Here is a 24,929-nt window from a genome sequence, read left to right on the forward strand (position 1 = left end):
ATTGTTAGCATTTTTCAAAAATTGTGAAAATATTATAGCTCTCTCCATAGTTGTAGAAAATTGGGACCAAAAATTTCAAGTGCCAATCAAAAAAGGTATAGATGTTTAAGAAAACTAATGTGATGCTGGTCTAAGGCAATGTTGATACAAATGCTCACAATTTAATACTTTTTTTATTCATAATAGTTTATAAATAAAGAAAATGTTCATAATGCACAATTCAGTAATCTCAACAAGGTTTGTTACTTATGCATGATTGAAATCTTCAACTTTTAGAAAAGTTTTTGAGAAAAAAATGATAATGTACATTTTACATATTTTTTATTATTGATAAAATTTTATATGAATTTTTATTAAAAGAATAAAATTTACATAATTTGGTGAATCGTATATATTTTTTTAATAATAAAAAATGAATTAAAAAGCAAGCTAATAATATTCATTTTAAAACTCATTCTTGCTTGCAGACAAGCTAACTTCTTAACAAAGAACACTCTTGAAAAAATGAGTGTGCTAGTGAAGATGGGACTTTCCACCATCACATGAATTTTTGTAGAACAAAAACTTTAGGTTTCTATTCTCGAATTCTATTTTTGCCCATGAAAGCAATAATTTTAATAATTTATTAAGCAAAAGCGACTAGGTTTAAAATAAAAAATTATTATTATTATTCCATAAATTCAACTCTAAGGGTGTTAATTTATGTGCTCTATGATTAATAAAAGTTATTCATAGAAAGGTGTTGCTTAAAGTGCTCACAATCATTCACTATGACCCCACACTTGAACTTAAAGCATCACTCAACAAATGGTGTAAATTATTTAAGAGAAACTATAGCTTCGGCTTCGAGTTGAGTTAAAAAGCAGATTATTCTAACTAATATCAACCTTAAAAAAACATAAAAATTCATTTTAGCCTTATACTCTGATGTTATGACAGCAAATACTAAGGAAATCCCAAATAAATCAACACATTGTGTTCAAAGCATTGTCGTCTTTGAAATCTTATGTAATAGGCTGAGGAAAACCTGTTATTTTTGTCATTTAAAGTTTGTCATTACCCAATTCATTTTCTGTTTCTTTTTTTTTTCGTTTAAAAAAGTTGTGGTGCTTGAATTAACAGTACGTTTATGAAATTTAATTTCACCAACGACCTTCGTAATGAACATTACTTTCAGCTGGTTCCACTCCATGTATCTAAAATGGTACAAAAGTTAAGGGATTTAATGAATTTATCTATCCCAACATGTAATTTGAATTATGATATGAAGATCATCATCACCTTAATAACATTAGGATTTTTGGATTCAAGGTATCGTCCAAATCCAGTGACAGTGTCTCCACTCACTATTCCCTGTAAAAAATATGTCAACTGTTGTTCACGGAAGTTCATAATGGTTGAAAAATATATAAGTTCACGAGTAAGTAAACATAAAATTCAAAACCTAAAAGCTATTGAAGAAGTGGATCCTCCCATAACTTCAAGCTTTTACAAGGCCACAAATTCCACAATTGTTGGGAGGCTGATACATAGGTACGCAAACATAAGTTTCATATGACCTCCTTGTGTTGTTCCCACTTTTATTCTAGTTTTAAAAGATTTTACAAGACAACTGAAATTACAAGAACCATGCATATAAAAGAGGATAAAACACTTTAGTATATTTGTCAACGCCTAATTTTATCCGAATAATAATAATAATAGTAACAAGTACAGATTAAAAAACATATGAGATAAAAAGGCCCCCATCATGTTTGGCCCAATAAATAAGCGCACCGTGAACATTAACCCAACTCATGTTTGGCCCAATTCATGTTATTTTTTAAAACCAAATAATAGCAAAAGAATTTTGCACAAAAAATAAAATAAAATAAGGACAAAGAAAAAGCACTCTCTCTCTCTCTCTCTCTCTAAGGTCTTAATTTTGTAACTTTTGTTGTATCCCGTGAGCATCGTTAATATGGGAGGGAGGGGATCAACTCAAGAATTAAAAAAAGAATGGTGGAAAGGGACTCATGTTCTATCTTTTATCCCTTTTGTCTTACCTCTTAAGTTGGTTTTTATTTATTTAGTTGGGTAGGGGTTGGAAGAAGGGAATGGGGATGTGATAATTATTATTTATATTCAACAAGATTCAAACTCTATTTATTGGCACCAAAGTGAGTGACCTCAAATATGTTGAACAAGTTATAAAAAACACACGCACACACAATATACAAAAAGTAAAATATTAAAAATATCCACTTAATAGGAAAATTGTTAATAGCAGAAGATTGAAAATATATATATAAAAGTATGGGAGTTTGTTTTGTGTATAATTCCATGTTATGTTTGACAAGATAAATTTAACCGATTTAATTAATTGTTTCACGTAAAAAATACTAATCATTAATATTGGTCCAATTTCTGGCTCAGAAAACCACAAAAATTGCTATTGATTTTGAATATTATCACGGGTTTTAGCTTCAGGCTAGAGTGTGTGTTTATATATATTTATAAAAACCTTTCAGCATACGTAAGTGAGTTGCTCTTGTGAATCCCGCAATTGACATAAATGTATAAAACAAAGATTATAGGTATGTGAGTGTTGACCTAATGAAACCCATATATCTCATTATTTAATTGGGGCGATTGAGATTGAAGCCACATGAGCACAATTACAACCATTCATGAATATGGGTTGTCGCATCTAATCTAAAAAGTTAGTGTTGCATGCTCAATAAATAAAGTTTGTATTGGTAATATGAATGGTCTCACTTTAAAATTCATTAATAAGCTTTTTAACATTTTTGCAGCTACTTTGTTTGCAATTTTACTATAAAATCATCACTTTGAAGTTTTTGCTTTTGCAAAAAATGATATAATTTATTTATTTTAGAAAAGATGAACAGTCTATGAAGGGTTGTTTTGAATGGGTGAGAGATGGGTGATACACACACTTGATCGTGATGTAGTGAGCTTTGGTGGACAAAATGATTTGGCTAATAGCAACTGCCCCAGCTACGATCATGAAGTTTTCACCTAATAAGCTACCCATCTTTTAAATTGTCTCTTAGAATATGTCAATCAACAATTCAATGCAATGTGTTGTCTATCATCAATCGAGAAAATTTCATCAAATATGTGTCTCAAGAATTTAAGTTTATTATGGTATATCTTTATACTTTGGACAATACAAACATGCTTGCTGTATAATTATATCCTGAAAATGACATGAAAGGATTACTGAATACCAATGGATCAAATTCATTAGGCACTATCAAACTACTTTATGTATCTTAATAGAATATCAAGGCTTCCATATTTTTCCTTTGGTAATTATATTCCTAATAAAGCTATCAACATATATACTTCCCATAGCATATCAAACAAATTGATTAAGTAACATTTATATATCATACATTGCATTCCCGGAATCAATGTGAATAAAATCACCATTTATATATACATGTTTTAAACCTCAAGGATTGGTTGTCAAATGTGAAAAAAAAAAAAAGTTCAAATAATTTATTGAATCAAATGATATGATTATATTAAAGAGAAAATGGTATAGTTTTTATCAATTTTAATTATTAAAACTTAAATTAATTAAAATAAATCTTTATTTATTAAAAATGTATTTTCTTTTCTTTTCAACGTAACCATATTACTTTACATATACAAAAACCTAATTCTACCCAAACTATGACAAATAGTCACCGGAATGATGCTGCAATGAAGAGGAAAAGAAGATACAGAAGCAAGAAACGGAAAAGGATATATATATATATATATATATATATATATAGAGAGAGAGAGAGAGAGAGAGAGAGAGATCTTGACATATACATTGTAAATATCTGCATAGTGACCCATAATTAGATTTTATTTTATTTTATCATATATTTTATAAAAAAAACTGCCTTTGGGAAATTAGAATAAAAAACACTCCCCCCTCCCATGAGATATAAATCTTATGCTGTTATTCTAAAATATATTATTTTGTTTATTTTGTTTTATATTGTTAAAAACATTATTTACCTATATATATATATATATATATATATATATAAAAGATCGCAAGTCATTTATATCTTACATATATATTTTCATCAAGACATCGATATAAACTTTTAAAGCTCTTATACGTTATAATAATATGAAATACTTGTTATTTTATATATAAAAAAAAACAATTGAATTTGTTAAGTTTTTTTAAAATAATTTGACAAAAATATAAAATTTATTAAAAAAGTATTTTGATAAAACATAAATAAAAGAGAATGTAATTTATTCTTAAAATTAATATACACAATAATTTAGTTTTCATTTTAAATAAATTACTAAAAAATATTTAAATAAGATTTTTTATAAAAATAAAATATTAATTCTTTTAACATGTGCCATGTAATATTCAACCTGATAAGAAATTATAAATGATAAGTTTTCGTTAAAAATTATAACAATTAATGTAATTTACTGCATTGATATTATTAAATATTATATTTTTAATTAAAAATTATATTATATACAATTTTTATTATGCATAATATTATATAAAAAGGTTTATAAAATATTTTCATATCATATTCATAAAATATCCGGTTTTTTTTTATTGACTTGATATGGACTTGAAAAAAGATGATACCAGTTATTAATTTGAATCCAATTATTTAAAGTTTAAAAGATTTTTACTAACAGGAAATAAAGCATAAAAATAGAAGCAATTAAGAAGGAGATACATCAAAACAATGAAAAGGTAATAAAGCCTTTAACCCTATTTTAGTTATTTTATCAGCATAATAATTAGTTTATCTAAAAATATGGGCAAAACGAACAAATCTAATAGACTTATCAATTGTCTAATATTACAAATCAAATCAAATAGGAGTGAGAAAGGTATTGAATTTTAAAAAGGGCTTTTTTAGAGTCACTCTCTACCCAAATAATGTGAATCTCCTTGAGAGAAACTATTTGAAGACCTAGCAAGATCTCGTATAATTCCACAGTCAAAGATAAATAGAAGTCAATTTTACTATAAAAGTCAAAGATAAAATTACTGTGCTCATTCTGAATGATGCCACTACAAGTTGTTATACACAGTTTTAAACAACAATATAGTAATTATATATTTTTTTCTCTTCCCTGTCACTCATGTAAGTGCAATTAGTTATTTGAGTTCCAATTCTTAACTAAATTAAACATTGTTAATGATAAACAAATTAAAATAATCCATTTTAAAATTTAATCAATTTTTATTTGTTTATTTGAAAAAATATATATTTATCCTCTAATTATCAGAGCATGTAGATTAATTAATAAAAAATTTAATTAAATATAAATTTGAATTTTGAGTCCATCAAAATAAAACGAACTTTGATGAATAACTTTATTATTTAAAATTTGTTTAAAAGATATTATAAATAATTCATTAAAAATTAGCTTATGATTCTCGTAAGTTATTTTTAATTTTTTTGTATTTATTTTAATAAATATTTACTAAATAATTTATAAAAATAAGTTAATTTTAATTTATTTTAATAAATTGTATCATTAAATTTATGATATAAGATATATTTTTAAAAAATCATTAAATAGAAATTAAATAAATTACGTATTCAAACGCTCACTTATAAGTATTTTTTGTTTCTTATTGCATGATATCATTTGTCACTTTCTTTTTTCAATTTAATTATACTTTGTATCCCTCAAATTTAGATCGTGTGATTTTGATCACTAATTTTTTTTTCAAGCCAATAATGTTTTCTACTATTAAAATTTATCAAACTTCCTCATTTGTCAATTTTTTTTCCGTTTAACATTTTTAAATTTTCATTTTTATTCAAAAATTTATATATTTTATTTTATTAAATTATTTTCTACTGAAAATTCAACAACCAAGACGTCAAATTTTACCTAGAAAAAATTCATTTCAAACCTACACTAAAATTGTGTAATTTTAAATTAAAAAGACTTAATTATGTAAAAAAAAAAATTGAAAGATAAAAAATATTTTAACATTTTTATTTTATAAAAAAATAATGCATTAAAATTAATAAAATAAAATTCTTTTACTCTTTTTTATAAGAATTTTATATTTAAAAATTATTTTATGAATTAATTATTAAATTATTTTTATAACATTATTTATTGTGAAATTTATTTTAACAAGATAATATAAATAAATATATCTATAATATTAAATAATTAAATTGATGACTTATATACTAAATTATTAAATATATTTGTTTACAGAAATATTAAATTAATATTTTATTAACATAGATTTTATAATAAATAAAAGTATACTAATAATTTAGGAATAATATATTTAAAAAAGAGCCTATATTTTTTCTAATTAAAAATATTATAAAAAACCTAAAAGAAGCATTATTAATTTTTTCCTTATTTTTATCTCTTTAATTATTTGCACTTCATATACCCTTGAAAATGGGGTGTATAACTATCATTATTCAGAAGGAAAAAAACTTCTCTATGAAACTTTGATTTAATTTTTTTTCTAAATAATTTAAAACTTTTTATCTTTTATAGTTTTAAATCTTCTTAATTATTAAATAAAAATATTCAATATATTTTATATTTTGAAAATAACCAATCTATATATTTTTAATGCTTATTGTATAAAATAACAAGAAAATTATAAAAATAGGGAATCCAGAAGAAAACTCCATCCTTGTTATTAACTTTGACCTGTGAAACATCTTCACCGCATTACCATAAATGTATTAATTTCATAGCAGAGATGTCTCTTTCATTTTCCTAATTACTCTATTGACTTTCTTTCACCCATAAGGTTATCTCTTCAAAGTTTAAACTTTTACTCAACCCATCAATTTCTGGACCGTTCTTTCTTGGTTTGACAATACTTAATTGCCATTAATTAGGTTAAACATCACCACAATAATACTTGTTTGATAGCAAAAACTTCAATTAACTATTTGCACTCCTGAACCCATGCATTAGACAATGAACACTATCCACGAGATTAATTATAATCAGAGTTTGGCTAATGAGAAGAAGGGTTTCTATGCATTTTTATTACTAAATAGTTGTAATTTCAAAACATGCAAGAAGCTAAACCTCTTTAAGAGTTTCAACTCTATAAGTATTCACCCATGCCATGTTATTGCACTTACTGAAGGAGTGAAAAATAAAGCTCGTTATGCATGTAATAAGCAAAATTTGCATTTCGCATCCCATCATCCATGCCATGCTAGGGTTTTAACTAATTATATGACTGGTTCTCTCTGCAATCAATTCTTTTTTTCAATTATTCTAAAGTTTATATTTTTGGAATAACAAAAAATTATCGATCTGGCCTCAGTACACAATCAGGAATATATTGCACATGCTTCCACAATATTTCTCAAATGGATAAATAATAATAATAATAATAATAATTATTATTATTATTATTATTATTATTGTTATTATTATTATATACAAGCATAGCTTATGGATCTTTCTCTATAGAGAGAACTAAAAGATATCTTAGTTTGGGCTACCTCTTATTCTTTCTACTGTTCTTCTCGTCTATTTGTTTTTAAGCGTATTGGTCTGCCTGCCCTCAGTTGTTTTTAAATCAATTTGAATTTATGAACACGTTAACGATTGATGTTAACACTCATTTAGTATTGTTCATGATCTCTTTATGTTTTTACATCTAACTATTCATTATATCTATAATTTTTTTCTTTTATTTTTATATCTCTTTAAGTATAAATACTCAAATTATTTTTCTTTTCTTAAATTTGCCGAGACTTATTTCATTTTAGATGGTGATATTATAAAATTATACCTAATTTATTCTTAAAGGTTAACTTAAAAAAAGATAATTTTCTGCCTTATAAAAAATATTTTAATCATATTTCTAGACGATATAATATATTTTAACACACTCAAGACTAAATATACAGTGCATGAAATTTATAGAATTAAACATCTGAAAGTCACTCAACATTTAAATTGAATATTATATTAAAAATGATAAACCTGACTCAAAATTGTTAAAAAAGAATATTATATTAGAAAAATAAACCAAACTCAATATATAAAAAGGATTATCTGAACCTTATAAAGACTGTTCTCACCGTATTCCTAGTCATCATAAGATTTGTTAACGAGTGAAAATAAGTGAAAGAAAAAAAAAATCACTTTACATTCGATGAAGAACGCGTTGGAATGAGTTCGAGGCATGAGCAGTGCTCAAGCGGTTTTGTAGTATTGAATTCTGCCAAGGTAGCTTTGACTTTTGCCTCAAACGAGCACAGGCATATTATTATTATTCAAATTCCACCATAAATGAGCAAGGTAGGTCAACTCTGCGACTGTGATGAATCCTAGAATACCCGATGTTGTTGTTTTCTTTTGCTTTGCATTTTTTGTTCAAATTTTTTTTACGGAATATATATATATTTCATTTTGCAGGAAATGGATATGCAGAGATAAGAAGACAGTTCACCCACATAAATGTTATAAATTGTTGGTAGGTTGCTCACCAAAACCATAACCAAACCCCACTTGGCAACACTCAATTTTTTTCTCCTCTTCCAAAAGTAATATAATTTTGATATATGGTAGAGTACAATGGTTCATAATTCACATACAACCCCATTTGCTGAAAAAGGTGTGTGTGTGTATGTGACTCCAAAGCACTTTTGCTTGTGTGTTTGGTGTTTTTCCCTGGGTCTCTCCCTCTTTCTCCTCTCCATGTTCCTCAACTACTCTCATTTATTTCCCTTCATTCATTGTCTGCCTCACTTGAACACCCTGTTGCAATCCCTGTAAAATTTGGTATGAGAGAGAGAACAAGGGTAAGCTCTTCATGAGAGAGAGAGGGACAGGTGGGTGTCTTCACCTTTAAAGGCTTCAACAACCTCTCAGAGAGCATTTATAATGGTGCATCTGATGAGTTTAGTAAGAGAGAGAAAAGTGCGATGCATTGTCAAGAAACAGTCTGGCCACAGTAACTGCACTAAACCATTTCACCTATAAATCTTTCTCCATAACACACACACTATCTCATTCTACTACTATTATACTACTACACTCTTTCACTCACTTCCCACTTTTTCTTTTCCTCTTTTTCCTTACACAAACATACACACCCTTCTACACTTTCCTTCATTCCTCCATTTTCCAACTTTCTTCCACTCACACTCTCATATAATCAACCCTTTTCATCAAAATGTTACTCATTATTCAGAGCCATTCTTGACCAAAGGTACGGTTTTTTCATTTTTTAAAGTACCCCATTTTTTTAAAATATTTTTCCTCGTTAAAAAGCAAGAGGGAAATTTTCTCATCAAGTTTCTTGTAACTTTGAGCCTTTGATTCTTTCTTGGGTTGCAATAAAAATGGAAACTTGCACGGCTCTATTGCTTTTAACGGCGATCACAGCATACCTACTATGGTTCACGTTCATCTCACGGTCGTTAAAAGGTCCACGTGTCTGGCCCTTATTGGGCAGTCTCCCGGGCCTTATAGAGAACTGTGACCGCATGCATGACTGGATCTGCGACAACCTACGCGCGTGTGGCGGCACGTACCAGACCTGCATCTGCGCAATCCCCTTCTTAGCCAAGAAGCAGGGTCTCGTGACAGTCACGTGTGACCCGAGGAACTTGGAGCATATACTCAAGACCCGATTCGACAATTACCCGAAAGGTCCCACGTGGCATGCTGTGTTTCATGATCTCTTGGGTGATGGCATCTTTAATTCTGATGGTGACACGTGGCTTTTCCAGCGTAAGACTGCTGCACTGGAATTTACCACTCGGACCCTACGCCAAGCCATGGCTCGGTGGGTGACCCGAGCCATCAAGGATCGACTCTGCTTGATCCTCAAGAAAGCTGAGGCTCAAGCCGAGCCAGTTGATCTACAAGACTTAATGCTTCGGCTCACTTTTGATAATATTTGTGGCTTGGCTTTTGGGCGAGACCCACAGACTTGCGCCCCGGGGCTGCCTGATAACCGCTTTGCCACGGCTTTCGACCGAGCCACTGAAGCCTCCCTCCAGCGGTTTATCCTTCCCGAAGTGTTGTGGAAGGCTAAGAAATGGCTTCGGCTCGGAATGGAAGTCAGCTTGAGCCGAAGCCTTGTCCACGTGGAAGAACATTTATCAAATGTAATTGAAAAACGCAAAGTGGAATTGCTGAGTCAGCAAAAAGATGGGACCCTTCATGATGACTTGCTGACTAGATTCATGAAGAAAAAAGAATCATACTCGGATGAGTTTCTCCAACACGTGGCATTGAATTTTATCCTAGCTGGGCGTGACACGTCATCAGTTGCGCTGAGCTGGTTTTTCTGGCTGGTGATTCAGAATCCAAAGGTCGAAGAGAGAATTCTACGTGAGGTGTGTACGGTCTTGATGGAGACACGTGGGAATGACATGGCAAAATGGTTCGTTGAGCCGTTGGTGTTTGAAGAAGTTGATCGTTTGGTTTATCTTAAGGCTGCATTGTCGGAGACACTACGGTTGTACCCTTCTGTGCCGGAGGATTCAAAGCACGTGGTCGCCGACGACGTGCTGCCGGACGGCACATTCGTGCCGGCAGGGTCGTCGGTGACATATTCGATATACTCAGCAGGGAGGTTGAAGTCCACGTGGGGTGAGGATTGCATGGAATTTAGACCTGAGAGGTGGTTGTCATTGGATGGAACGAAGTTCATCATGCATGACTCTTTCAAGTTTGTTGCTTTCAATGCTGGTCCAAGGATGTGCTTGGGGAAGGATTTAGCTTACCTGCAGATGAAGTCCATCGCTGCCGCGGTCCTGCTCCGCCACCGGCTGGTGCTGGTGGCTGGCCACCAGGTTGAGCAAAAGATGTCACTTACCCTCTTCATGAAAAATGGCCTCAAGGTCAATGTCCATGAAAGGGATTTGAGAGGGGTTGTGTCAAGTATACAGAAAGAAAGGGAGGGAGATATTGGTTTTAGATGCAATGAAAGTTAGTGTGGTGTTCACTAGATGCAGCAGAGGGCATTGGAGACTTGGCATTGTGAAGACAAGTTCAAATGAGGAGAATTCAGAGACTCGGGCTTTAGCTTATAGAACAAGAGAGAACAGAATTTCCTATTAAAGAAAGGTTATATTTAGAGTATCTTATAAATTTATAATTCAAATGATAATTGTGGATGGATTCTTTTTCTTGGGCTGTGGGATGGATGAATGCTTTCTCAGCCATCTTCCTTGTAGAATCCTTGCAGATATTCATTGTATTCTTTATTTCTTGTTTGCTTTCATGTTTCTATTTAATTTTACTGTTTGTAAGAGCTAAACTCACATTTCACATTGTTGAATGTTGATGTTTATAAAAGAATTGCCTTACGTTTTATAGAAGTACAATGATCCGATTTGACCTGGTATATGTTTCTGGTGGTATGCTTGCCATATCTACTGCATGATGCTCGTGTGGTAAACCCTTCAGCTATGTATAATTCATCTATATTTTTTGGGGGCCAGATATTCATTTATGATTTAAGATTCTGGTTCTATGATCCTTGTCTATGATAATGGATGTTGAAATGCACAAACTAAACCAACAGTAAAAGTAGATGTAGTTCCACATTGAATCAGAAAGAATACTGTGTGACCAACTTTTTCAGCCAAGTATGATGAGGCATAGTCAGTCACATAACATATATTTTAAGCATAAGTATGCTAACATGTATTTTAAGCATAAGTATGCTTAAGTCATATAAGTGGATATTACCCACCAAGTATCTATACAGATAGCATTTAGATCGTGGGAAAAGGCATTTGCAAAAGGTGCCAATTTAATCCAAAATTTTCGTAGAAATATAAAGGTCAAGCTATTTGATTTAAAACTTTGATTGTGCCTCTTCGATTTCTGCAGGAGGCTTTTACGCTTCCAAGTGCCTGACGTATTTGGTCATTGATTTTTGTTCCATCTTTTTCTCTTTTAATCTCTACGGCTTATATAGCCTACACCTTCCTTGACATCATCAAATTCTTCAGTCAAGAACTCTCTCTCCAGTTGAAAAGACATTCCACACCAAGGTGCCTATTATGTACAATGCAACAGCAACCTTAAATACATCATCCCAAGAACCTGCACAACAGTAAATAGACCACTTATAAGTGAATAACCATAAAAGTAAAAGGTTTAGATGCAAGTGGAGCATTCTTACCTCGTTGGAGTATGTATCCAGTTGCAGCAGTACCAAAGACACCAGCAAGCACTCCAGCGGTATTTGATAGTCCCAACAACACTCCCTGAAATTTAATACAGTTAGCATTCTTGTAGGAACAGATTAAATAAAAAAGTAAAAAGGAAAAGAAACTTGTATAACTGAAAATATTTGTGATTTTTCTCAGGATTTCATGCACTTGGAGGCATCTTGAATGAATGAATAAATAAATCAACAAGTTACTTGCATAAGATACTGGCTACCAAAACAAGTTAATGGTACTCGTGAATGACATCATTAATCATGAAACAAATTAGAGGTGCAATAAATTTTTGTAGTGACTGAATCATTGACCCCTTTTCCTGGCAATTTTAAAGTAGAACAGTTTTAGCAATCGGTGCTGCAGCCTGCAGATTAGAATATCACCGAAATCCTCTGACGTTCAGCTTGCAACAAGTGTCAGCAAAAACAACTCTAGCAGAGGAGACTATTAACAGCTTTTAGCATGAATGATCAATCAGTTTTTTTTCTCTATTTTTATTTTGTATTCCTTTAAGAAAAGTATGTCGGTCTATATTTGACAGTTTATTGATCTTGGTACATTAAAATTAAAATAGCAATAACTCACAGCATAGCGTGGTCCAATGTCTTGGTGATTGGAATATAGACCAGATTGCGAGAATGCATCAGATCCCTGTAAAGGAAATATCAGATTGCGTTTTATAGTAGGTAACTCTGCATACAATTAACCTACGCAAACATGTTTTGTAGGCATCTGTTTGGACTTAGGATCCAATAACGAGTTATGGGACTTGAGTTCCACATTGGACGTATGAGATTCTAGTGTGAGATTTGTAGTGTTGTCCTTTCAAGGTTTTTATCAGCATTTAAACTTTAGAATCAGTATGAAACATAAATATATCATAAAAAAATACTTCAAAAATTGAAGAATCTAAAACTCATAAAGATATATATAATCAATCTAGCTCGAACCTGACTGCAAGCCATGCACAGTACTGCCATGGCGGGTGTTCTGACATGGCTTAGCTGTGTAAGAAAAAATGCAGGACCCAGAAACCCAATTGATTGCATAATCTGTCAAAATAGGAAATATGTAAAGCAGAATCACATTAGAGTGTGCAAAAGGAAACTGAATCAGTTCGTGTCTCAATTGCCTTTATTTAATTGTAATCAGAATATTATTTATTAGCTTGAAAAGGCACTTCAAAAAAAAATTTCTACTAAGGACTGACACGAATGCCCCTGTTTTGATTTAAAAATTCATAAACGGCGATTTGTTCTATTAATCAAGATTAGCTTCCTCATTAGCCAGTTAATTGTATTTTAATCAGGCTGTGGGTGGGATGGTGAGAGTGGGGAAATAAATTTTTGTGCATAGAAATATTATAATTGTAGAGGAGGCGACAATGTACTTGAAATTTTCAGTTACAAGAGTTGTGATTTTCCTACCTTTCGAACAGATGTTATGGAAAGGCCTTTGCTCACAAGTGTGTCAGCAATCCAGCCTCCTATATTTGCAAACACAGCCATGGTTAACCATGGCAGGACACAAAAGAGCCCAGATTCAGTGAGGTTGAACTTCAGAACCTGACAAAATGATCTGTTAGTTCATTCATTAAATGGAACAAAATATTTCAAGCAATTTTTTTCTTTATTATTATTATATCACCTAATCATTCAAGAAAGATCAACACAATCTCATTTTAGACGTAACCTGATAATATCAGCAGTTAGAATGAAGCAAAATTTAATTCACAAACTTAAGAGTAATAAGCAAGAAATATAAATAGCAGTCTGGGAAGACTCAAGTTTAACAAAGTTAATAGCAAGACATCATTAACATCGAGGGAGTTCCAAATAACAAATATTTTGATCTTCAGACACAATTATGCAGCCAATTAAAAGTATGACTTGATAGAAAAATACCGGGAAATGTAATCTACAAATCCTACAAGTTTCATGCGAATAGGAGCAGAATTATGTGGACCTTGATGGGTATCTGATACGTATAGTATCAAAGGGACACTACAAAGCAAGAATATACCAAGAGAAAGAATAAAGAGGGGGTAAGAATGAAAGAATTATGAGAGCAAAGCTCTCCCAGCAAGAGAGAATCTCTTTACCTCAAAATATCAATTCAGATTCTAAGATACTCCTCTCCATACAAGCAGCATTCAATGTATTAGAATTAACTCGCGCGTTCCTTCCTATCCTCACTAACTAATTTATTACAAATTTTCCCATCTGCCCCTAACTCCTAATTTTATTACAAAATAGTTCACCCCTCACGCATTAAGGCCTAATGGTCTTGGGCTTACGCTGGTAGACCTTTCCCATCCTCTGGATGGGGCACAATTCCTGAGTATCCCCACCTCCACAGGTGACAAAATTCTGTGGCATAAATGATCGTCAAATAAAAAATGTCCAATCTATAAATTATGGTTTTCAGCACTGTGGTATTATCTCAATTTTAACTCTTGCTCAAAAGGATTTGACATATTACAAATAGTATTGTTGAGCTAATATATATTCTTAAAAGCATTTAATAAAAAACCCTTAAATATTAAGTACCTGATTGTAGTATGTTGGCATCCAGGTTAATAGAATGAAGGTCCCCCAATTGTGGCAGAAGTGAGAAATTATTAAAGCCCAGACAGGTGCTTTTGATAAAATTAATTTCCAAGGAATAACTGACACGGGTTCTTTTGATACGCTGCCTCCAAGTATGAGCTTCTTCTCTTCCGCCTGAAGATCTGGGTCTTCTTTTGGTGAGCTGTATGCCTGGCAGAGCCCAACAGAAGAGAGAAGATATGAAGATCAACTTGCTGTCATAAGGTATTATAAAGTTCCCTCACATTTATAAACATCATGTGTTATGCAACACTGATCATAACTGGTTTACTCATATCCAGACAATGCAACATTAATTGATTATTAATTGCAGAAGTATCACATTGAAGTCGTATATTATGCAACTCTTCATGAGACAGCCCCTTAACAAATCAGCACAAAACATGAAAATAAACTTCATGGGATGGAAAAGTAGAAATGCATGGTTTCCTCACAAAACATTTTTAAAATCCGAAACAGATACATAAAGTGGATTTCACTGAAATTAAGTAAAAGGTGGCTTACCTTACGCAACCACAAAGCAAACCAAATACTTCCAAGGGATCCAAATGTGTAGAACACCGATGGCCACCCAAATTTTTGGATTAGCACAGGTGAGAATGCCAAGCCTGTGACAGAACCAAGGTACATGCCACTGTATACAAGCGCAAGTGATCTACTTCTCTCTGATACTGGAATCCACTTGGAAAGCATATTATTCATGGCAGGCATTGCAACACCCTGAAAACAAAGAATCGGCATAATTTGTTACCAAATTAAAGGAACAGAAATAATTTATATACATGCATCGACTTTGCACATAAGACAACTTGAATAAGAAAATATCTTTCAGTTGAGATTGTATCTTTGGTCAAAGTGAACATAATGAAGGAATAATACAGACTATAATGTTTATCTTTCTTATATCAACTATGTATCTTTTTATTTCTATATCACTTTCAGAGACTTGTTTTTCCAGGGGGGGGTGGGGTGGTCAGCGAGAACTAAGTATGCTCTTAGGATACTTTTTCATGTCTTCCTTTTTGCTTAAAGACTAGGAGAACAGGAACAATTTTTTCTACCTGAAATTCCTTATAAAAACTGGCTATATGATATGGACGCCAGATACATGAAGAAATAAAAGCAGTATAGCTATAGAATGGACCAACCTCGCCAATCCCCATAAAGGCACGCATAATAAGCAGACATGGCAATCCAAGTCTTGCAGCAATAGGTGTTAAAACTGTTGCAATTGACCACCAGACAACTCCAAAACCTAGTACTAGCTTACCACCAAGTTTGTCTGCCCATATGCCTCCAACAATCTAAAATGAAAAGGCATTCAGTCAATATGAAATCAAAATAGAAGCTTTAATCTATACTGGATGGAATGAAGAGACAGTTCAAAGATAGAAAAGCACTAGATTACAAGCATGAACGGCTATATGTTATGGCAGGTTCAGCCAGCAGTGGTACTCAAACGCTTGTTTGAAGATTAAAATATAATACCAATTTATTGTTAAGCTAACATGTTTTGTGTATACTGGTCACACCTGAGTAAGGAGATAACCCCAGAAAAAAGATGATTGAATCACACCAACTGTTGCACTGTTCCAGTTGAATTCTTGTGACATTGGAAGTATTGCTATGCTCATATTTACCTACAAAATATAATGAAAATGCAAAGTATATCAGCAAGGAACATTAGAAACATTAGGTTAGTAAGAATATGGAAATTTAGAAAAAATTAATTAAAATAATAAAAATCCTTGATATAAGTGGAGGAAAAAGCCTAATATTAACTTCTGCAAAAACAAAGGTAGAATAGGGAAAACAGTAACTCAAATTCCAGACTTTTCTTTTTCAAAAATCAATATCTCAGCTACAGAAGGAGATATGATCTTTTCTATTTTTAGTTTGTTGATAGAAAAAATAAATAAATAAAGCTACCAGGATTAGTGATCAACTGAACACCTTATTTTTTTAGTATCGAGTAACTAGACACTACACAAGGACTGTCGATTGAATATGACAGCAGGAACCTATTGAAATATGATATATGGAATACATGAATATATAATAACAGCATAACCGAAACCATAGATACCAGAAGAAAAAAGTTACTCACACGATCCATGTTACACAACAGAAATGCTGTAAAACACAGCAGTACAATAACCCAGCGCTTAGGAAACTGCTGCCACCAAGGGGATACTTGTTGTAGATTTCCTTCCAGAAGAATGGCTTCACCAGTCCCTTCAGTTGATTGCAGCGATTCCATCTTTGCTTCTGCAATGTCATACTCCTCAGACTTGTAACAAACACGAAACTTATTAGCATTACCAACCTCAGTTTGTGGGTGCTTTCTTTTGCTCAAACCTAGTCTATAGACCTCCCCTTGTTCAACATAGTTACTTCTATAAGAAGCTGAAGAAAGGACAGAACATTGACTGCTGGCCTTTAGTTTAAAATTCAAGCATTGACTGGACTGCCAGGATGCAAGAGAACAATGCTCTCCTTTGTTGTGAGACATTGGCATTGGTTTTGAAACTCTCCCTTCCAAAGGGAAATACATCATATGCTGGCATCTTGAGAAAGGATCCTTTGCACCAGATACACCAGAAATAGAAATCCCCCCTCTTTGAACAGATATATCCTTTCCTGATCTGTATACATTTCCTGCCAATATCAAACAATGGCTAAAACTTATCTCATTTTTTACAATAATCATCAAAATAATTCAAGCTCAGAAACTTTCAAGAGAACCAAACAAACATCCAACTTAACATATCTGTGTGTGGGGGCTGCATGCATGCACGTGGCAAATGTTAACCAATAAGGCATTGGTTAAGCAATAAAATATAGCAATTTTATTTATTATAAAGTGTTATTACAACATTATAATTCACCCCAATGTGATTCTAATAAAAAAATTATTTCTTTAACCAATAACTTTAGGCACTGGCTAGCAAGATACTATAGCCTAATTTGAGAAAGCTTCTAAATAAGTACTTATATGAAAAGAAAATCAACATAAAAAACATATAAAACTTCTTTTATAAGATAAAAAGAACTTATCAAGTTTTAGAGAAGTTTAAGGAGAGAGCTTCTATAAAAATAGAAAAACATAAGTTGATTTTAACTTCAAATGAAAGTTTCATTTATTTTACTGCTTAATGTTTGACTCTACAAGTACTCATTGAAAAAGTTTATTCAAAGTGGGCTTATGTCATACCAAAATCTCCATTTCTTATTATGGAAATATTATAAAAAATGAATAAATAGCAAACTTAATATTTAAAAAAATAGAATAAATAGTAAAATTAATAGATTAGTCCATGAAAATAAAAATTATTAAGTCTCTGACCTAAATCCTTGTCACTAAAATCATATAAATTCACTAAAACATACGCCTTCAGACTGAATTACGTACTATAAAGCTTTCAACAGTAACAAAAGAATATGAATTAACGACTAAAACAAATCGAAGCATATTCAGAAATAGAAAATTCATGAAAATGCATTTAGGCACCGAAAAATAGAAAAAGAGGAAGTGAGAGCGAACCTGAGGCAACGAATGAAGCGAAGTTGCGATTGGAAATGAAAGCACTCATAGCCATTGGTGATGCTAAAGCGTTACAACATCTGAGAGTGGAATGTTTGAAGAGCAGAAGACGACGTCGTCTTGAGTGGAGACTCTTACTTTGCTATGCTCTGTTTCCTCTCACTCTCAGAGGATAAGCAAAGCCAAAGCACAGAACCTCTTTCTCTCTGTGTTTCCAACCGTCAACTATTTTCACTTTTTATTTTAATTTGACGTGTTTTTGAGGAATAAAAATAAAAATAAAGAAAGTCCCAGTGACGTTGTAACCAAGAGAAAGGAGGATTCAGAGTGTGACACGTGGTATGTCATCCTCCGCCCAGTAAATATTAAAAATATTAATTTTAGAGCTGAATTTAAATAATTAATAATAAACGTTATTTTTATTTACCTAAATTTAATTTTAAGGATTGAAATCAATAAATTATTTTCATTCATCTCAATTTTAAAAATCAAATTTAAACATTTAAAAGTACTAAATTTTTATTTTGAAAATATTTATTACATTAAAATATAAAAATTATTAGTATTTATTTAAAAATTATGATAAATATTTTTAAATTTTTAAAATCCATATTTAAAATTAGAATTAACAAAATTAAATAATTACTAAAATTGTTAAATATATATTTTGTTATATTTTTAATTATTATTTAAAATTTTATAAAAATATAAACATAAATAAGATTTATTAAATTAATAATAAATTTCTATAATTTTAATTAATAATAAAAATATGTTTTAAATATTATGTTAAAAATGTGTTATTATCATTTCTTTCAATAATTAATTAAAATTGCTGCGATGCCCCTCCTCAGGACGTGGATATCGGCTGTTGTACGGTTGGATTGGAGGTGACAGAACTAAACCAAAAGTGCTTTCCCTTTTTTCGTATTCATAATAAAGTGTAAAAAATTGTAACAATCATACTAATAATCATTATTATTTTTATTAATTTATTATTCTTGTTCGTGATTTCCTTTCTTAAAAAATCTTTAGAAAATGATGGTATTTTCATAGTCATGCCTGGAATATTCTGCTCTTCTTTCGTACAACGTCAAAAGTCCATTGTCACTTCGCTTTTGGAGATAGGAAAGGCCAGATTTATTTAGTTCACGGTTAGTAAGATATTTTAGTTTATTCAAAAAATATTTTATTGACTGAAAATTTATTTAAATTAAGCTTCTGTTCGATATGATGGAAGGAGAGTAACTGAAAAGAAAAATAAAATAAAACAAATTAAAAATATAGAAAAAATTCTAAAAAATATTTATTTTCTTGTTTTTTTAGTTTTCATCCAACCAAAATTATATATACATCAGTATCCGTGTTATTCTTTTAATGTTTATTATAATGTTATTATAAGTACCTTTCTAACTCTAACTCTAATTTAAAAAAATTTACCTATTTTTAATAATATTTATATTAATTACTGAAATATTTAAATTAAATTAAAAACATAAATATTTTATAATAACTAACCGAATAGAGACCGGTAGTTATTACTTATAATAGATATTGATATACATGTTATTGTTTTCAACGATGATAATATTTATTTTGTAGGTCAACTGAAGTGTCAATTAGGACTTGCATTAACAAGCTACCTTTTATTCAAAAATTATGTGGATTAACTCAGCTGGGTTTCAATCAATATCCTCCGTCATTGTTTTATTGGTTTGCTTGCTGTGAAAATTTATAAAACTTATTGTTTTAAAAATGGCTAAAACTCATCTTGCTTCCCAAATACTAATTCATTGTAATTAACAATCTTCCACCTTCTGTTCGCATAAAAATACTTAGTCGATAAATCAAGTATTAATTAGAGGTGCAATGGAAAACTGTAAGTCTGTAACGGATGAGTGTCCCAAAAATTAAGTGACAACATGTATAAAAAGTTTGCAATAACGTGCTAAAACACTTAAAATCATTAATAATCCATAACAAAACCCCATCTCAAAAGGGGTTAACCAAAAATACAAATTGCTATTTGCCAGCTAGCTAAACTATTTCTATATCAATAAACTCCCAAAACAATCAAACAAAAGCAAAATCCTTTCCTCACTCACCCAAATCTTCAATTGAATCACTTCCCACATCTCATACTCATAACAACAAAACCCTTACCTCATCATCCCTTCTTTGCACTGTACATGGACTCCACCTTCCCATCATTCCCTCCCAGCAACATATACTTATCTTTCCTAGTCAACCCGGTGCACTCAAACCCCAACACATCACCCAACACCTTCTGCACGTGATTGGCCACCTCAATGGACGTCTTTCCCCCGGCCTTGACCGACATCTCCTCCGGCAAAGGGTCAAGGAAGGTAACCTCGTAAACAGGCCTAGGATTCATGAAGAAGAAGTAAGGGTCCCAGAACTTGACCCCACGAACGGTGGTCCCAAAGAACATGTTCTGCTTGCAATCAACGGCAACAGGCACGATCCTGTCACTGAGCTCAGCAAAGAGAGCACTGAAGCGGAGAAGGAAGGGTTCGCGACACGTGGTGCCCTCTGGGCACACCACAAGGTCACCCTTTTGGAGGAGCTCAGTGATGCGTGCAGCGTCGGCAGCACGGTCGCGCGTGAGGGCCACGGTGGGGATGGGGGAGAGGAAGCGGGAGAGCTTGCTTACGCTGTAGGTGACGCAGGAGACTTTGCGGCCGAGAGCGATGGCGATGACGATGGGGTCGAGAGCGGTGCGGTGGTTGCAGACGTAGAGGTTGCCGGGGGTGCCCGGAGAGGGTGGCGGAGGACGTTGGCCGCGGATGATGAGTTTAATGCCGAGCATTTCGTAGGTGTAGCGAACGATGCGTTCGGGGAGAGGGAGGTTGAAGTAGACCCTTATGATGGAGAGGATGAAGCCGAAGGGGAGCCATGTGAAGGTGATTATGGCGTTTAGTGGGTCTGGCTTCTGGACGAAACGCCCGTCGTGGAAGATCAACCTGCTCTTCAGACGCTCTTGTGGGACTGGTTTGGCTGATTTGCTTGGATGCACCATGAACCCCTCCTGTTAATCAGTTTTTTATCATTCTTCTTAGATCACAATTTGTAATACAAATGATGATACATACAAATGAGATTAAAAGGAGAGCTGCCACGACTAGCAATATATTCTTCAATATATTTTTACTTATTAGTTAATTGTTTAAAAATTACAATTAAAATTTATTAAATAAAAAGTAAAATCTACGTAATTTATAATTTGTATTAAATTTCAACCAATAATAAAAAATATATTATCAACATTTCGTTTTAAAAAATAACGTTTTAAGTGTATTGTTGTTTAATGGCATGTTTCTTCCACAGCTACATGCAAGTTATCTCATGACATAAATAACTCTATTTTAATTTGATTATTGAGATTTTATTTATAAAATATTAAATAAAAATTTAAGATAATATTTAATACAATGTATCCTATAAGATATAAAATAATTTAGACAAACACTATTTGCATTGGAAAGGGAAAAAAGAAAAGAAAAATGAAGAAAAAAGAGGTAAATAAAAAAAGTGTGATAAATAATTATGATTATATAAATTTGTGACATAAAAAGGTTTTGTGAGAAGTTAACTATAGAAATATAATATCAGGTATTTTTTTGAAATCACTATAAAATACTAATATTATTTTAAGAAAAATAATAAATTAAAATATTATATTAATAGTTATATTAACTTTCTTGTTAACTTTATAGATAATATTTTATTGGCCTATCTAAAATAAAGTTATTTATGCCGTAAAGAAAAACAAACTTTCTTTACCCTAACATTATTCAAGAAAATATTTTAAAGGGTAAGTCAATAAATGAACCAAAACTTTATGATAGTGCTATGATGCTATAAGTAATGTGAGATGAATTATGGAAGTGTAATCAGTGTGGTTCAACAATGAAGATTGTATCACTAATAGGCGAATCAAGATTGGATTGACAAAGCGGGTTGACATTCAGTTATTCCTTATCCACCTTTTCTTTGTGGGGGAATTTTATCCTTCTTGGGTCAACTTCATGCATGATGAGGGAGCAACTTGGTCGCGGTTTTGGGTGGGTGAGTTCTGAAACCATGAGTGCATTTACTAAGAGGAAATTTTTAGGTAGCAGCTTCCTACTTAAGAAGTATGAAATGTGAATGGATCGTGGCTGCATTAAACCATGATTTAAAACCGGATAGAAATATATGGACCACATAAAGCTTATGCTGGCACTGGTAGTTAGCTGGGGATGGTTAATACGGTGGGTCCCACTGCGTTATAATTGTGGACTACATTTACAATTCCTGGATGGGAGACAATGGAAGAAAAAGAAAAAGAAAATGCATGCATTTACACTCAACCGTAGAAAGTTAATGCACCTTCCTTCATGCCCCCCGATCCCGCCATTGATCCTGCCCCTGTATGTCAACCCCACCATCGCCCACCACTGTCAAGACTCGAGCACACCACATGACACAGTTTATATTAGACATAATCTTCTTAGGTTTTCTAATCTATATATCTACCTATAATATTTTACATATATACTGTGCATTATCATGTAGTACATATTGCAATTAACTTATATCATCCATTACACAACACGCACGCAATTAATGCATGATTCGCGCGTGATATAAATAAAACAAACAAATGTCTTCTAAGTAATTACCCTACGCGTATTATTCTTCTATTATCCATCAATCAGACCCTTTTTAATTTCACTCAATCAAGTAAAATACATTAGAATGTGCTTTTCAACAGTTCCATGAAGCTATTCAAGAAAATTGGCCCTCACTGTCAGTTTTGGCTTAACAATTTATATTTAAAAGAAATGTTATTTCGACTCTTACAAAAAAATTTAAATATTTAAAATCATTAAAATTTCATTAAAAATAAATATTTATTATATTTATCATACATATATTTTTTAATAAAATTTATCATTTTTAAATACTTAAAATAAATCCCACGAGTGTTGTTAACAAACCCGTTAAAATAAATGAATAAGGTTTTAAAAGAATATTATGAATTTGCATAACACTTTGATTTTTCTTTATTATTTTATAAACTATTAGTACAACGTGATAATGAAATTTGATACAATGCCATGATAGAAAATACAGTTGCCAAATCTTAATAACTTTTCACAATTTATAATTGGTAACGATATTTATATATTTAAACTTTTACATCTTAAAGATAACTTAATTAGTGATCAACAAAATACTCAAATTAATTAAGATATAAAATGCATGTTATATATATATATATATATATATATATATATATATATATATATTATATACACACACACCTCTACACCCATTTAACATAACATTAACAATTATTATCTACTAATTAACACATAATTAACATTAAAAAATACTAACAGTGATCAGTAGAAGCCAAACCTTGCAAATAGACATGAAATCATGATCAGATTTACGATCTCCGATTCCTATATCCGGCGAATCCTCGCCGAACTCTTTCAAAATCGCCAAACGCTTCAACTTTCCGACCAACACACCAGGCTTCTTCACGAACCCCGTAGCCTTCTTCGTCTTCGGATTCACCTCGATCTCCGTTCCTAGCACCTTGTCTCCGCCGAGAAAGTCCTTCACGAACGGCTCCACCATCACCGTCGGGTTCGCCGTCACCACAACCTTTCTCTTGCACCGATCGAACATCTCGAAGCTCTCCTTCCTCACGTCCGCAGCGTAAAACCTGCACGCGCACTCTCAGAACAAATCGAAACACGAGGAGACTAAGCGGAGCAAGAGAGAGCGAGTTGCGTACCTAGGAAGCACGGCGCGTGAGGCGAGTTCGATGTCGCGGATTTTGAGGCCGGAGAAGGAGATGAAGATGAGGATCTGGATGCCTAGTGCTTCGGAGACGAAGAGGTACGCGAAGATGACGAATGGAACTGAAAGAAGGAGAAGGAAGCCACGGAGGAGGCTTCCCGCTTCGACGGCGACAAGCATGAAGTAGGGGAAGGAGCTCCGGGAGATGAGAAGCGTGCCGTCGAGGTCAGCAGCGATTGACTCGCGCGGCGACAGTGACGACGTCGTTCCGTTGCGTTCGGTTATCGACGGGAAGTTACGTTTGGGTATCGCCGTTGCCATTTTCTGTTACGGCGTGACAGCTGTGAAGTGTTATTACAGAGAGCGCGCGAGAGTGGAGAGTATGGGAGCGTTTCGCTTTAAATGTTGACGGTGCAACATCAAATTACGGATTTGACCTTGGATAATGGATTGAGTTGTTTAATTACAGTTTTGCCCTTTATCATGCAATGGCTGTGTGGGTTGAGTGAAAAACTTGTGCTCATTGATTCACGTTGCCGTCTTCGTCTATTCCGCTAAAATAGACGCAGTCAATGTATCCTTACACACACTATAAAATGTATATATCATCAAATACATTTTATATAAGTCCAATTAACAAATAGGACAATTTTTAAGTGGAATTTATAAATACTAATTTATCTAATAATAAAAATACATGCTTAAAAGAGATTCTATATATACATCCTTACACACCCTTTACTGATTATATCATAGAAC

At 32.4% G+C, this 24,929-nt stretch overlaps 3 protein-coding genes across 3 annotated transcripts; 1 reads left to right on the forward strand and 2 right to left on the reverse strand.

Moving 5' to 3' along the window:
• Positions 1-8,140: 8,140 nt before the first annotated feature.
• On the forward strand, positions 8,141-11,341 carry LOC113849994 (cytochrome P450 86A8-like). Its single transcript, XM_027480283.1, has 2 exons — positions 8,141-8,310; positions 8,428-11,341. Exon 2 carries the CDS (start codon positions 9,357-9,359, stop codon positions 10,956-10,958), a length of 1,602 nt encoding a protein of 533 aa, XP_027336084.1. The 5' UTR covers positions 8,141-8,310; positions 8,428-9,356; the 3' UTR covers positions 10,959-11,341.
• Positions 11,342-11,543: 202 nt separating this feature from the next.
• LOC113848889 (ascorbate transporter, chloroplastic-like) lies at positions 11,544-18,603 on the reverse strand. The gene is made up of 11 exons (XM_027478281.1): positions 18,354-18,603; positions 16,917-17,467; positions 16,342-16,449; positions 15,958-16,113; positions 15,314-15,529; positions 14,750-14,959; positions 13,628-13,765; positions 13,151-13,252; positions 12,786-12,851; positions 12,158-12,242; positions 11,544-12,078 (listed from the first exon to the last, which is right to left on the reverse strand). The coding sequence occupies exons 1-11, from the start codon at positions 18,406-18,408 to the stop codon at positions 11,981-11,983; spliced, it is 1,785 nt and encodes a 594-aa protein (XP_027334082.1). The 5' UTR covers positions 18,409-18,603; the 3' UTR covers positions 11,544-11,980.
• A 1,679-nt stretch (positions 18,604-20,282) lies between these two features.
• On the reverse strand, positions 20,283-24,545 carry LOC113849835 (probable glycerol-3-phosphate acyltransferase 8). The gene is made up of 3 exons (XM_027480032.1): positions 24,166-24,545; positions 23,781-24,093; positions 20,283-21,402 (listed from the first exon to the last, which is right to left on the reverse strand). The coding sequence occupies exons 1-3, from the start codon at positions 24,489-24,491 to the stop codon at positions 20,521-20,523; spliced, it is 1,521 nt and encodes a 506-aa protein (XP_027335833.1). The 5' UTR covers positions 24,492-24,545; the 3' UTR covers positions 20,283-20,520.
• Between the last annotated feature and the right edge of the window lie 384 nt (positions 24,546-24,929).

Source organism: Abrus precatorius, unplaced genomic scaffold (assembly GCF_003935025.1).
Source record: "Abrus precatorius isolate BTA unplaced genomic scaffold, Abrus_2018 Scaffold9, whole genome shotgun sequence".
Classification (NCBI taxonomy): Eukaryota; Viridiplantae; Streptophyta; class Magnoliopsida; order Fabales; family Fabaceae; genus Abrus; species Abrus precatorius.